Source organism: Abramis brama, assembly GCF_963993115.1.
Source record: "Abramis brama genome assembly, chromosome: 15".
In the NCBI taxonomy this organism is placed as follows: domain Eukaryota; kingdom Metazoa; phylum Chordata; class Actinopteri; order Cypriniformes; family Leuciscidae; genus Abramis; species Abramis brama.
The window spans coordinates 5,292,273-5,308,996 of NC_139977.1; the positions used below are offsets into that span (position 1 = coordinate 5,292,273).

General features: G+C 40.5%; 1 protein-coding gene across 1 annotated transcript in view; it reads left to right on the forward strand.

Moving 5' to 3' along the window:
- Positions 1-16,724, forward strand: part of crebrf (creb3 regulatory factor) — a 24,656-nt gene continuing 7,932 nt past the window's right edge. Inside the window, exons 1-3 of the mRNA XM_084136629.1 lie at positions 1-136; positions 15,734-15,938; positions 16,034-16,159. Of these exons, the coding sequence (XP_083992755.1) occupies positions 15,930-15,938; positions 16,034-16,159 (135 nt within the window). The 5' untranslated portion in view covers positions 1-136; positions 15,734-15,929. The remainder of the gene's footprint in view (positions 137-15,733; positions 15,939-16,033; positions 16,160-16,724) is intronic.

Consider the following 16,724-nt stretch of genomic DNA (forward strand, 5'->3'; position numbering starts at 1 on the left):
GTCAGGAAGAAGATAAACAAAACAAACCAGAGAGAGGAAGACGGCGTGGATTGAGAAGAAATGACATTAAGTTTTCCTAGAGACGATTAAAATTTGGAGTTACAACCATTTTTTCAAATAAATGGGTTGCTTAAAGGTGAGTCATCTTTTTTAACTATGCCAACGCAGTGAAGTGTGCAAGGATAGTTGTTTAATAATGATAAAAACAGTGTGTCTTGTAGTTAGCTCTCTGGCTAAGTTATGCTAGCAGAGGGGAGGGACGCGGAGGCCATAGTGTTGAAGCAGCGCTAGTTCCTCTAACCCGTTCTCGTCTGTTTATCTCACTGGATTCAGAGCGATATTTTATCGTGTTTCGCAGCTTGAGGTGCCCGTTTGTCCTTTCAGATCAATATTTTTCCCGTGTTTGCTTAGCTGGCCAGTCATTGGTGCTGAGTAAGGGCAGGAGGTGTTGGTTCGCTTTCAGTTACACAAGAACTTCTAGAACATTGCAGGACCCCAGAGTTTTCTTTTAGTGTACAAACCCAGTCCAGATATCGACTAATAAGCTAATAATATAAATTAGATGCATTAAATAAAGCTTCTTAGAATTGGGAAATCAGTGATTTATAGATTTTTTTATTTTTTTATTCATAGATTCTTTTACGGTGTCTTACTATAAGTCTGCAAGGGTACACGCCCCCATCATGCACGATGCAAAGTGAAATTACAAAACACGATAGTTTTCGCGTTATCTAATGTCTTTGGGACATGGACACCCATCCCAACTGATTTTAATGTTTTTTGATCGTGCTCCAAGAAAAAAAAGAAAAAAAAAGACCGCATTAAAATGCAATTTCTGGTCAGTTTGAACGAGTCTTTTAATCTCAAGTTCATTTGCCTGCTGTCTTGTAAATGATTCAAAATTGAACGTTTGTCTGCAAACTAAAAGTTTGCGGAAATAATGTTTTGCATTCCATCTGTTTACGTAACGTGTGGAGGCCTGCGATATTGTTTGTTGCTCGTCGAGTCAACCGAGCTTAGTGGGGCGGGTCTTGATTGACTGCGAATTGGTGCAATCATTAATATGCGGAGGCGGGTTGTCAGTTCGCTCGCAGCCAATCAGAAAGCGCCATTGCGTGGGCGTTGGCGCAGTATCGCAGCTGTTAGGTTGACGCTATTTGTTTTTGAAGGGTGCCATGTTGAGTTCAGGGTGTTGTTGTGAAGTGTTAGTAGGTCAGAGTAAAGTAGGATCTCGCCCACATCGCTAATCGTTAAAGCAACATTCCTTTGGTTTAATGCAGTTTTTGCGGATGTGTTTAATCTGTGAGGTCTCAGAAGTGTAGAAATGTGAGCAGTCAAGAGATGTTTAGTAGGTCATTCTGTCTTCATGTAAACATTGCAGGGGTGGTCACCTATAAGAGGGATAGCATTACATCTGCGTGCTATATATTCAGGGTTATATTCAGGGTAGCCTGATGAGCAGACTAAAAAATGAGCAAGCAGTGAATTTTGAGTGCAATGTCATGGCAAAAGGGTTTGATTGGGACTTCACCCAGAGGCCTGTACTGATAGTAGATGAACATGTTTTATAGCTGGGTTTGACTTTTCTTTGCCATGAAATATTAAAGTGCTAAAAGTCAAACAATCAGCTGTGATCATCCTGGTTTGAATAAGTAAACGATTATGTGTTTTACCCAACCTAAGGTTTGAATTTCTCAAATGCCTGTTGTAAAATCAAAAGATTAGTTCACTTCAAAAGTTTAACTCATTTATTTTTTACTCACCTTACCCTCATGCAGGGGCAATTGTGACCTTCTTCAGTCTTAAAAAAAAAAAAGGATTAAAATATAAAATAATCCCATGCAACTCGTCCCGTATTCAGTGTCCCGAAGGCATACAGTAGTTATTTAATTAATTATCAAACAAACATTATATTCAATTTCAGTGTTGCTGTAAAACAATAATTTAGGTGCTTTTCACTAATGTCGATTATTCAAAAATTCTCCTTTTGTATTTAATATGAAATTTTATACGTTTAGTATGACGTGATGGAGTAAATTATATACATATATTTGTATAATTATACCGTCAGTCAGTAGTTTAAAGCAATAATCCACAACCTAATTGAAATGTTCAGAGAGCTTCAGTTGTCCTTGAGTGCATGTGCCTGTGTGTAAGGAGTGTGTGCTGTTGCTGTCTCAGCGAGCAGAGACCTCTGACATTTGCAGAATAGTCTGTGCATTTGAAGCCCGGACTGCAAAATGCAAGCTTGTTTGTAATTAGCTCAGAGACTGTCATTTTCAGGTGCAAACAGACATCGGAGCTAATAAGACATGTCTAAACATCAGCCTAAGCAAGACTGTCTCCAGTCATACTTCCTGAGTATCAGCCACAGTGTGTCTGTACTCTGTAGATTTAGCGCAAAGGCCACCAGTTTGATCACAGCACGCCTACGCATAAGATTCTTCAGATTGTGCACAACGAAGTGACGACCTGCAAGTGCAAACTGCACAAAACTAGTGTGTAACAAAGTGTTTTAGTTTATGGATTTTAGGGGTGTGTGATGATGTGACCAATATCTGATATCACAAGTAATTTATTGCACGATAATGGTATCACAATATTTAAATAAGGTTTTTATGATGTTGAAATGTTGGATACCATTTGAAATTTCATAGTTCTTGTCACAAAAAAAACTAATACTAGCCTAAAAAACAACAACTAACAAGCTTACTGAAGATAAATAAAACTGTGAAAAATAAAGAAGAAACTAATTACAAGAATATAGGGGGGGGGGGAAGAACAAAGACTCAAATTAAATACTCCTACAACTTAGAAAATAAATATTTAATTAGTAGTAATCAAATGTATTAAAAACACTGCATTGCCTTCACGGTGTAATACATTTTATAAAGTTACAAAAGTGATTCAGTCAAGAGCAGTGCGAGATTTTCTCTTTGATTAACATTAATAACACAGACAGCAGCAGGTATATTAGGCTGCTGTCACTTTAATAGTGATGGCGAAAAGAAGCTTTGTGAGGCTTTACCCTCAAGTGTATCAGAAAATGGTTCATTACTCAAAGCTTTTCAACATGGTGCACACTAGCGACATCTTGTGGTCAAAAGGTGGAGGATCTGCCCAGACGACCCAGCCATTCTTCATAGGCTGTGTTTACACGTGGCATTAACATGCGATCACTGTGATCCGATCAAGCAGATCGGATCATAAGCCAATCAGGACACGGTGCGTTTACACCTGTCCACATCAAGTGGGTTCTGTATCTGGATAACAGATCGGATCTCGCATTCCCGCGAAAAAAACAAAAAAAAACAAAGGATGGCTCCGGTGCAAAGTCGACCTGAAGTGGTGGGTTTTCAGTCGGGGGACATTTTACAAATCTCGCAGAATGAGGAGGATGAAGAGGCTGCAAGTACTAATAATGTGGATAGATTCCGTAATGGAAACGGTACAGAGAAACGTATCCGAGAACGTTGCCAGCTGTGATGGGAAAAAATGTGCGTTCTTTACAGAAAATGAATGGTTCTGTTGTAGCAATGTAGCCTACATGTACTTCGCACTCGACTGTATTGCAAAACCACACAGCTCTCAGTTCCGGAGAGAGGAGGGGAATAATGACAGTGGCGTCCACCTGTGAATGCAGACACGATGGCTGGATTGCGTACACATTTCACTGAGATCCGATCACAATGCGTCCTCGACTACCTCCGAACCCGGACACACTGATCGGATAACATTCCCATCAGAAGCGTGTTTACACTTGTCTTTTCAATGTGTATGTGGACAACTTCTGGATACAGGTCGCATGTTAATGCCAAGTGTAAACGCAGCCATAGTTTCAAATAATAATTCAGTTTGTGTTGTGAAAACCATATAAGGCAATACAAATATTGAATCTATATAAATAATAGTCTTTCAGGGGTCTTTACTTGCATAATGTATCAATAAATGTATGGAAAATAATACATTTACAAATACTGTAGCAATACTGTACAAATACTTGTGTAAAGTAAGTATAAAGATTTTTGTGGATTGGTCAGTTGAAGTACTTGTGAGCTGGGGATTAATAGTGAAATTGAAAATGCACAAAACTACACATGCAAATATTCGTACTATGATTTATTCTTATCAAAGAAGCGAATGGCATTCGAGCTGCGCAAGGTGTTCGCTCCATTTCTGAATCCGAATACGAAGCAGTCACGTGGTTGTGTGCGAAAACGAAGCTTTCGATGTCACAGATCACGTGGTTGTGGCAAAACGAATCAAGCTCCGGTGCAGTGCTTCAATGTGAGATGTCAAGTGCGCATATCTCTCAGACAGCACTGAGAAACAGTCTCGGACAGTGTGCGCATATGGCAAAATGAGTTTTACGCTGCTTACTGCGCTTCAACAGTTTAAAATGGTTTTTAAATCGCAATACTCATGCATCAAGCCGCCTCGGTGTGTAGCTCCACAGTTGTTTTACTGTTTTTGTTAGTTTGTCCTGTCTTTAGTTATTCCTCTCAGTTTCAGCAGGGACGAACTGCTGAACATTCGGCAGGACACACCACACAATCTTTCACCGGTTTTCATTATTCGGACTGTGGCCAGCGGGGCGGGGCTGAGAGCCATGAGAACTGAGCGAGGCTGGTGTTGCGCGCCACACCGTCTCGAGTCTTACGGAGGAGCTCTGGAAGGATAAAAGGAGGAGTGACGACAGTGCAAGATATGAGAGGACCAGGCCTGGACTTTACTTTGTATGTTGTTTATGTTTGTGCGGCAGTTGTCCCTGAGGGGCTGCCGCTTTACTTAGTTTTATTGTTTGTTTCTTTTTGGATTAAAGTTTTATGTTAAATGTTTGCTAGTTCTCTTCTTGTTGTTCTCTGAACTATGTACATTGTTACATTGGTACCGAAACTTGGGAGGAAGGAGGGAAGTGTTGTCATAGAGCCCTCGCCGCTGTGGGGAAGTCGAGGTGCCGTTGAGTTGGATTGAGCATAATGCTTGAAGCGGTGGAGCTGGAGGGATCGGTGAGGGGACTGAGATACTCGCAACTGTCCACCAAAGCATGGAGGGGTGGCTGCCGTTGGGTCGGAGGAGACGTCACCGTTTGCCGACATCTGTGTCTGCATCCTGCCGCCAGCATGTGGAGGAGAAGGTGCCGCGGGAACTGGGCCTCGCTGGGGGACTCCCATGAGGAGGAGCCGTCGCCGGCCATCAGGGGAAGGGGGGAATAAGGACGTCAACCTGGGGCATCCAGTGCAAAGAAATTCTCTCGGCTGGTTGGGGACCGAGCGGCAGTGCATTTTGGGAACCGGACCAAGAATTTTTTATCCCTCTCTCTCCTCACTCATCTCTGTCTCTCCTCATCCTTCCATCTCCTTTTTTTTTCACCTCGTCTGTCCTTACCCCCAGGTGCAGTGCGGGGCTGAGAGCCGTGGGAACCGAGCAAGGCCGGTGGCTCAAGTGCTACCCGCTGAGATTTTGCTACCTCCCATTAAAACAGTGGGTAGCACAATACAACAGCGAAAAAATGCTACCAGCATCATTTTCATGTGGTTTGAGGATTTATTAACATCCATATCAACCCTACCCTTAAAACAGTGCAAAAAATAGTTGGTAGCACAATCTGATAGGTAGCATTATTCGTCAGAACACCAGCGTGCTAGTGCAGCTCTGCGGCGTTGCCTAGCATCCATCTGGCAAACCTCCGCAACAAACGGACAAACTTCTTCTCCTGTCCTGAACAAATAAGGACTTTTTAAAACTCTGATGCTCTGTGTTTCACGGAAACCTGCCTGAATGTAGCCATCCCGGACAGCGTGTTAAATCTGCCGGGCTTCCAGCTGTTCATAGCAGACCGCAATGCAGAATCTGCAGAGAAATCACGAGGCGGTGGGACATGTTTCTACATCAATGAAAGGTGGTGTACAGATGTAAAAGCATTGAAGAAGATGTGCTGTCCCGATCTAGAAGTACTCTTCATCAACTGTAAGCCTTTCCACTCACCGTGGGAGTTTTCCTTGTTCATTGTCGCCAGTGTTTACATTCCTCCGCGAGCGTGTGTGAACGCAGCGCTGCAACAGCTGGCTGATCAGATCATAGATACGGAGCAACAAAACCCAGACTCTGTTATAATTCTTCTCTGGGACTTTAGTAATGCAAATCTCTCCCGTGAATTGCCAAAATACAGACAGCACGTTACATATCCCACTAGAGACCGTAATATACTGGACCCCTGCTACACCACAATAAAGGATGCAGCTTTGGGGCTCTCTGATCACTGTCTGGTTCATCTACACCTACCTACAGGCTAAAACTTCATCTAAATCATCTAAAACTGTAGTAAAGACATGCACCAATGAAACAGATCGGGCATTACAAGCCTGTTTCGAGTGCACAGCTTGAGTGTTTTTGAAGCTGCTGCCACCGATCTGGACAAGCTCACTGAAACTGTTACATCATATCAGTTTCTGTGAGGATATGTGCATTCCTACCAGGACTTAATTAACACAACAATGATAAACCATGGTTCACAGCAAAGTCAGACAGCTTAGTCAGGCCAAAGAAGATGCCCCTACAAAGGTTGGGACAGAGTCTTGCATAATCAGACAAAGGAGATCAGAGTGGCTAAGAGAAACTACCCTAAAACTACTCTACAGTTTTCAGCCCACGACTCTGCATCTGCAGTGTGGAAAGTCCTGAAAGACATCACCAATTACAAGACACCATCCCCCCCACTGTGTCAAATCAACAACTGGCCGATGACCTGAATGAGTTTTATTGCAGGTTTGAAAAACCCGGTCTCACTCCCCACATCCGTTCTAGCCTCCTCTCCACGCATTCATTAACACCTTCAGCAACCCCCTCTCCCAACAATCTGTGAAGAGGATATGTGCCAGGTCTTCCCGAAACAGTACCAGGACAGGCCCAGATGCCGTTTCACCAGCCTGTCTAAAAACATGCACTGACCATCTGGCCCCAGATCACTGATGCCATGCGAAGGACGTTCCTGCTTCAAATGCTCCACTTTCTTCCCCATCCCAAAGAAACCCAAAGTCACAGGACTAAATGACTACAGACATGTTGCTTTAACGTCTGTCGTCATGAAGTCATTTGAAAGACTGGTGCTGGCACACCCGAAGGACATCACTGGACCCTTGCTGGACCTCCTGCAGTTTGCTTGGATGTCAACGTGGGACAGCACTACATCCTGCAACATCTCTCCAGACCTGGGACTTATGGGAGGATCCTGTTTATGGGCTACAGCTCGGCTTTCAACACTATCATGCCGGATATCCTCCTGACTAAACGTACCCAGTTCTCAGTACCCACCCCATCTGTCAGTGACTGCACATCACCAATGACTGCACTGCAAAAGACCCCTCTGTCAAGCTCCTGAAGTTTGCGGACGACACTACACTCATTGGCCTCATCCAGGACGGTGACGAGTCTGCTCACAGAAAGGAGATTAAAGAACTGGTTATGTGGTGCGGTCATGACCTGGAGCTGAACACGCTCAAAACAGTGGAGATCATTGTGGACTTCAGGAGGAACACCCCCAGAATGAGTAAAAGGGTTGGCAAAATCATTCTGGAACATTCTGGATCATTCACATCCAGGCCACTTTCTCTTTGAACTGTTGCCGTCTGGTCGGCGCCACAGAGCACCAGAACAGCCATTCATATTGTGTGTTTTTTTTTTTTATATGTATTTTTAATTACTTATTAAATTTTATTATCTGTGTTGTCACTGTCATTCTGTTTGTGCACTGGAAGCTTCTGTCACCAAGACAAATTCCTTGTATGTGAAAGCATACTTGGCAATAAAGCTCTCTCTGACTCAAACGATAAGCCTTTGCAACTGCGTAGCACAGCAACGTCATGTGAGCGTAACCGCGATAGAGACGATAGGCCAAAATCTCTACCGGTATATCGCCTACCTAGACCTTTATACAGGCAGAGTTTGAAATTTTTTTTAATATCGATTACTTTCAAGGTTTCATTCTCTGGTCGTTTTATACATTGTTTAATAAATTTCATACTATTTCATTTCACATGATAGGACTGCAAGTTTATTTTTTTAACAGTTCATTACTGCATTTCTGGTAACAGCATTCAGTGACTTACAGAGAGCTATTTCTTTGTATGGCTTCCAGCTGATTAAAATAATAAAAGAAAAACAATTATTAAAATGATTCAGTGTTAATGTGACTAAAAATATTGATTTAGCTGAAATTTGCCTAATGATAAAAGTACATTTTTGCATGCACGCACTTTTGATCATTTTTTTGGGTGCACAAACGTTTGAGCTAATGACAATATTTGATGTGCACTATGTATGTGCTGCGTAAATCAATGTTTATATGTGAATAAAATAAATATAATCTGTTCATCATATAAAGTGATTGTGTCTTTTCTGAAGACTTGGATTAAACCACACGCTTCATATGGATTAGTTTTATGATGTCTTCATTAACTTTTTCAAGCTTGAAAATGTTGATTACCTAGACTTTTAATGAATAGACAGAAATGAGATTGGCACAATCAGGGAAGGCTCTTTAGGCTGTGTAGTCAAACATTCATTCGTTTACACGACACCATTTTCAACTAAAAACAGAAACCGTTTTATGCGTTTTAGCCATTAATTTACACAACAGTGGCATTTTGGGGGCCTGAAAACACAAGCTTTTGAAAATGGGTTTCAAAGGGCACGTTTTTGAAAAGGATACCGTTATCGTTTCCGTGTAAAGTGCAAAAACGCAAATTTGTAAGAACAGTGACATCATGCGCATGTATATTACGTGTTCAGCCTATAGGCGGCATAGGGTTTCTTTACAAAGTGACATCGCCAACTACTGGCCTGGCAGCAGAATACAGCATTTTCGTGGATCCATGTGAATGGGGATCGCTTTGACAACGATATCATCTGTACGTGAAAAATGCAAAGGAAAAACCGTACAGTTTTTAGTACCTTGTTGTCGTGTAAATGTACCCTAAGTGTTGTAATTGGAAATTAGAGGAAATGAATTATTGAATTTGGTCCGAGACAGTAAAAGGAGCTTTAATGGGTATGAAAGTAACTTTCTTTTCACCTTTTGTTCACTTCACTAGTACAAATGTGCTTCGAATCAGATCCCTGTGTAGTTCTCAGCTCATTATAATCCATAACCTGGGTCATTACCTGTTGGACGTGTTTGTATTCAGTCTGAATCATGAACAAGTCATTCAGACCAGTTTTGTGAACCTGTCCAGCTCATTTCAAATAATGCTGCTAATTCACCACCTATAAAACATTTTGGGACAGTAAGATTTTTTTGAAAGAAATATAATATTTTTATTCAGTAAGGAGGTATTAAATTGATTAAAAGTGAAAGTAAAGATTTGTTACATTAGATTTTTTTACATTTTATTTTAAATAATTTTTATTCATCAAATAATCATGAAAAAATGTATCACGGTCACATGTATCATGTTTTCATCATTGATAATAATTAGAAAAGTTTCTTGAGCAGCAAATCAGCATATTAGAATCATTTCTGAAGGATCATGTGACATTTTACAATGTATTTAAATATAAATGTATTAATGTTTTTACTGTATTTTTTTCTCAAAAAAAAATGCAGCTTTGGTGAGCATAAGACTTCTTTCAAAACATAAAAAAATTGTGATTTAAAACTCCAAGTAACATTTTGAAAGGACGCTTTTCAGCAAGAGTATTCAATCCAACAACATAATTTCTAAAGCCGAAATCATGTTTCCTCTGGTCTACAGTCTGTCACTCCCAGATCATATTTCCTTTCCCATAGATAGACCTTTCATTACAGCCGCTCAGGGACGTGTATTCATGAGAACAATGCTTGTTTACTACACAAGATAATCAGTATCAGCTGCTGTCTTTTCATCCGTCCTTCTATATTTTCACATCATCCAACGTGTTGCTAATAGTCTTTGGTAAAGCTAGCCTCGTTTTGATAAATAACATGAAGGCTGATTTCTTCAGTGAGACTGTACTTTTGATGTAAGTTTGCTGGGTAGACGTTCCTCCGCATTGCCTTCCTTCCCGTGATCTTGCTGAGATTTTATGAGATATATCACAACAACAGGTGGATAATATATTACGGCAGGATTGCTCATACAGAGAGCCTGTGTCTCGTCCTCATTTCAGATTTCTAAGGCAGGTGTCTCATCACTCTCAACTAAATTTCCCCATAATGTCCATCAATAGCCCAGCCCTAGTTTTGAAGAATGTACGTGTTGGTTGTTGTGGTAGAGCTCAATGCAAACCACTATTATTATCACTCACTCACTCTTAAAAATTAAGGGTTTTTTTGGCATAGAAGAACCATTTTGGTTCCTCAAAATAACCTTTCAGTGAACAGTTCTTAAAGGGGTGATGAACTGAGAAATCAAATTTTTCTTGAGCTTTTGACATATAAGAGGTCATCGTTCTATCAGAACTGAAAACTCCCTTGTTAGTCCAATAAAAGCGAACGACAGGTTTTTCAAAGTGGGGATCTATGACGTCAAAGGGTATCAAACCCCGCCTCCGCAGAAGAAGATCAACGCCTACTTCAACACTGCCTGTTTAGCCCCGCCCACCGATTCGTGCATTACATGAAACTCATTATAATATGCAAAACTGTTATCCAATCATAGCAGTGGGTGTTTACTTCCAAGTCTTCAATGCGGCACGCCCATAAAAAACGAGCGTTTCAGGAGCTAGGCTCAAAACCAGGGTAAAAAATAGCCTATTACTTATTCATTTTGATGTTTTTAAATGTAAAAACCAAACGAACGTCATAAGTTGACCTCAGAAAACAATATAAAAAAATTAAAAAAGCCAGTTCATGACCCCTTTAAAATAACTATCTTTTTTTTGTTAGTGTGAAGAACATTTGGTAACACTTTACTTAAAGCCTTCCTTAATGCATTAATTACGTCTATGCTTTATAATTCACAGTATGGTCTTATGAATATGTGTAACAGATGTAACAAGGAATCTGCAAATATTATAATGCATTTTAACTTTGGTTACAATTATTTCTGAAAATATATAATGCATTATAACATACATTACGAATACCTTTATAATGCTTTATAAGTCTTTAAGTAAAGTGTTACCGAACATTTTAATAATCTAAAGAACCTTTTTCCACTATAAAGAACCTTTTGTTTTAAAGAGTGTTTTAAAGAGTGTTTTAAAGAGTGTACTTGTACCCCATTCACACCGACAGAAGTTTTGTCTCTGGAAGTTGCCAGGTCTCTGTGCTCGTAGTTAGTATGTCTGCATTCTTACCAGTGGATGCCCTGATGTTATTGGTGTCTTATTCGGTGTCTGATTATTAGTATTAATTTGTAATCATGAAAATATACTAACTAACGTTTTTTAAGTGTCACGTATATTACCGAAGCTGAAAAGCCAAATGTTTCCTGTTCTTTGTTTTGTCAGTTAGCGAGCTAGCAGCTTAGCCCAGTAAGGCTGCTACGTCAGGCACCGCTACGTCAAGCACCGCTACGCCATGCGTCGCTGAAGGCCGTCTCAATGCCTTTGAATGCAGCCTTTGTTTCGTGTCCTTCATTCAGCTCATTTTGAATGATACATTAAGTCTATTCCTCACTTCCTTATATCACCCACAATACTTTGCACACATTCCAATTCACGAAAAAGAACTAACGGAAAACGAGTTGGCCTTGAGCTTGTCTGAGTTCATTATGAAATACATGACAACATGATGTTTAAAACATGTTATCTTTTGTTTTGGTGTAAATTAATCACTTAACACTAAATTGCTAATAATGTAAGCCACTGGAAGACCTCAGACGGCTGTCATTCCATTAATAGAAAGCCAGTTAATATAAAGATTTTTAATTCAAAGTATTTCAATTTTTAGTAGTATTTTCGTGCCGTGATGAATGTGTGGCGCTGCCATGCGCACTTACTAGACCGTCTCATTCAAGCGTTTAACGCTGAGGAGATGGATGGATGGATGGATGGATGGATGGATGGATGGATGGATGGATGGATGGATGGATGGATGGATGGATGGATGGATGGATGGATGGATGGATAGATATAGACACAGACAGACAGATATATAGACACAGATAGATAGACACAGACAGACAGACACAGATAGATAGATAGATAGATAGATAGATAGATAGATAGATAGACACAGACAGATACACAGACAGACACATACATATAGATAGATAGATAGATAGATAGATAGATAGATAGATAGATAGACACAGACAGACACAGACAGATAGATGGATAGATGGATAGATGGATAGATGGATAGATGGATAGATGGATAGATGGATAGATAGATAGATGGATGGATGGATGGATGGATGGATGGATGGATGGATGGATAGACACAGACAGACACAGACATATAGATAGATAGATAGATAGATAGACACAGACAGACACAGACAGATAGATAGATAGATAGATAGATAGATAGATAGATAGATAGATAGATAGATAGATAGATAGACAGACAGACAGATAGATAGATAGATAGATAGACACAGACAGACACAGACAGACACAGACAGACAGACACAGACATATAGATAGATAGATAGATAGATAGATAGATAGATAGATAGATAGATAGATAGATAGATGGATAGATTTTTGTACATTACACAAACACATAACATGTTAAATTATCGACATATCATAATACAATCAAAAATAAACACGGACATCACAAAGAACAAAAAAACAACAACAACAAAGAGAGCTAAGTGACGTATCAATGGCCGATTTCCTATGTATTTAGAGCTCGTATAGATACAGGAACAAAACTCTTACTATACCTGGCCTTTCTACACATCGGTAACCTATACCTACAGCCAGAAGGCAGGGGGATAAAATATTTATAGAGTGGGTGGTTTGGGTCATTCAAGATTTGTTGTGCCTTTCGTAGCGTGAAAGTAGAGACACTATCCGATAAATTAGGGGAAGGGATACCAATAATTTAACTTGCTAAATAAGTGATCTTTAAGAATTTGTTTTTGTTGGTAACTGTTAGCATATGAAAAAAACAAATGACACCATAAATAGGAGGACTCAAGGCTACTGGACTAGGAAGGACACAAAGTCGACAGGAGGCAGCTTTCCGTTTGAGAAGTTTTTGCACCCTTGAAAGGCACTTCAGGAAGGAGACGCCATTTCTAGGACCGTTCCAAGCGAAAGTGAACACCTGAATCCCTTCATGAAGGGCCCTCACAGGTCTGTTAGTGAAGGGAACATGCAGTGAGTCACTTCAAGGAAGCAATTTAATCATTTATGGTCATGTTCTGCCCTTCGGAGTGGATAGGGCATAGGGATGCTCATTTCCGATTGGAATTTCGTCATAGTCTTTGGTAGCCAGACCTTCAGACTGACGGCAGACAGTGTTAACTCATTAGCAGCTTTCATTGGCCAAGGACCACGCAAGAGGCCGTCTGAATGACATGTAAGGCAACCAGTCACAGTTCAGCGTTGTGTTTAGGGGTGTGAAAATGTAAAGCCGGTGTTCCTACAATAACAGACCGGTGTGTAAAACTTTTAAAGAGTCTATGTATGCTGTGAACTTCACATACTTTTGAAAATCTAGAGTTGAGTTGATCATGATAAGCGCTCTTTGTTACAGTTGTAAACACTACTGCTTCCTTCTTCCAAGATGTGGCTCGGTGTCCAGCTTTGTTTCCAGCTGGACCGTTAAAGAACGTGACACACACGTCTCCCGGAAGTCCTGTAGAATTCAACCAATTAGATGATGACCTCAACTCCCAAAGTGTTTCCCATGCATTCACAAAAGGCATCGGCATCTACGCTCGACGGATGGCGTGTCTGAAACTTGGTGCTGACGCGATCGTCATAGTGACAACAGCCAATCACATAACTTTTCCAGTGTTGTTTGAACGCAATTGGCTAACGTCTGCGCTAGGGAATTTGCATAGGCGATCTGATTGGCTGACGCCTGCGTGGCGCTTAAAAGTTGAAAAGTTTTCAAAAAAAGTTGAAAAACGCCGGTGACGCAACCGACAATTCAGTTCAACTCTCCAACTTTCCAACTCTTCTCCCCTGGCCTCAAGTGATCGTAAAGTGTCCATCAGACGCATACTGTAATCTCGGTGGAATTAGTGCGTCATCCTGGCACTTTCGTCTACAGTTTTACCAAAACTATTAGTGCGTTCAGGTCCTCTTGGGAAGTTTGCAATTAACAAGTTGGGAAGTCGCAATTACGGCATCAGGTGTGTTCAAGTCGCTTCAGTCAGAGCAAGATGGCGATGTACCTTTCGCATTTAAAAAAAAAATAATTCTCACTGACCCCCCCCCCCCCCCCACCTTTCTGACGTGACTTGAACACACCACATGAATTCGGAGATACTACTCCATATATTAGGGAAGTAGGTATTTTCCAAAAGAGGGACAGCTTTCTTTTAGCTAAAAATGAGCTGTACGAAGAAACGCTTTTGTATTTAAATACAATGGTGTGTAATCTCATATCATGAACAAGATGAACAATTATCAATGGTTGAATCAAACTTAATACGTTTTTTCATGCTTATTTTATAGAACAGTAAAATCACGGTAACATGAACTTGCCTCAAATACAGTATCTCATTGGAGACATGGGCATGTGAGCTCTACTGATGTCACTTCATTTGGTAGTTCACTGTTCGTTTGCATGAAGTTAAATTTAAAAGGTAAATTCCCACACCATGTTGTCAGTGGTTACGCTCACTCATGCCGTTGAAAATTAATGACTGCAGGTCGCAGTTCGTTGTCATTGTGAACACTCATTTTGGGCTAACAAAAAGAATGATACCTCAAATTGTGTGGCTTGTTTAGGCCAGTGAGAAACTACCCTAGTAATGGTGTGCTAGGGTCTTATGACAAAAAAGCAACCTCATAGCAACGTGCAAAAAAACCCCAACCAGAACACCCTACAAATCAGTCAAAACAAACCACATTTTCGTCAGAAAGTGTAAATCAGTGAGTATGCAGTGGAATAGTGAAGCACTAAAGGGAATTTTTTTTTTTCTTCTCACTCTGCTTCTGTGGGCTGTATGCAAACCCTGCCGTGCACAATGCCAAAGGGTGATAAGACGCTTATTTGACTTGCTCGGTGCACCAGGAGGAAATGATGTCATCAAGCACAAGAGAGACAGGATTGTTTTGCTCAGCGTTGAAGCTGGCCAGCACAAGCCTCACATGCTCTGGCATATTTCTGTTGATTTGTTATGCAAAGAGTGTCCAGCGTTTCGGGTCTCACTGCCAATGGCTGTCTGCGAGTCTAGGGGAAAGGGTGCCGCTGACGTTGTTTTAAAAATAGCCACGGTGTTCGATGCTCTTGCACTATTGCTGCCCATCAGACTGATACGATTTAGGGCTCCCTTCTCTTTCTCCATGGATCTCAGGCAACCTCCCTAACTTTTTCGACCATGACCATACAAAAACCACAATGTTTCTGCGGATGTTTGCAGATGCAAAAAGCATTAATGCCTATGAGACGTACCTGTCCGCTGCTGTTCTAATGTTAACACACAGTTGTTTTTGTGTTGTTAGCGTTTCATAGCCTGTGCCATTTCGCAGCTTGTAAGTGACATTTTGTTTATAGACTTGCGTTACCAGACTGCGCAGGCTTGGTGTCCTGTATTTTACACTGGTGTTTGTACAGATATTGCTGTGTTATTGTAATATTTGTGCTAGCTAACGTCTCTCCTGTTCTGTTTTCTTTCCACAGACAACCGTCAACCGAGGAGGACAACTCAGCCATACTTAAACGTGCTGATAAATCCTTCATATTCAAAACAAGAACTCTTTTTTTTTTATGCTTAAAATCTAATTTTCATCCAGAGATTGACGAAAAGTGGGGAAGATTAAGACAGGGCTGGCCGCATAAAAGTTTCCTTCAAGGAACTGAAGATCTGTGCTTGGCAATGCCTCAGGTATATGTGCCTGTTGATCAAATTTGGTATCAAAATTGAGGTGTTTTTGAAATAGGTCTCATGGTATGCTTCTGCTTCTTGCTTTCATCTTATAGCCCAGCATTAGCGGTATGGAACCTCCCTTTGGGGATGCATTTCAAAACTGCTCTTTTGCTGACCAGGCACTGACCAGTACAGACCTGTTGGCCAACAATTCTGACCCAGATTTCATGTATGAACTGGTGAGTAACCCACAGTGCCCTCAATATACCCACAGTTTTATTTATTTATTTTCACATTACAGGCCCTGCACATAACTTGCAGCGGGGGAATAAACAAAAAACAGAAACATTTTATTGTGGCGTTGTATTGATTTGTTCCCTTGCTTTAGTTAAATCATGGGCACAATTTCACTTAATTAAAAAGAGGAAACAAACTAGTACAACATGGCTGCGCTTTGTCTAAAACGTTGAAATCAATTCTCAATCTGTGGCCATGCCAGCTAATTTACATGACTTCTCCAGTTCTAAAAAAAATCACATTTTTAAAATGATGCTACCTAAAGATATTCAAGTTGGGAACCCTGGTTCTTCAAAGAAATAAGGTAGTGAATTAAATTAAGAAATACCTTGATTGTTTAGTTACTTTTGCTTATATTAAAGCTTGCTTTATTTTGCTTAATTTTTTTTTTAAAGGTCCCATTGCATGAAAATTTCACTTTATGAGGTTTTTTAACCTTAATATGAGTTCCCCTAGCCTGCCTATGGTCCCCCAGTGGCTAGACGTTTTGATGGGTGTAAACCAAAT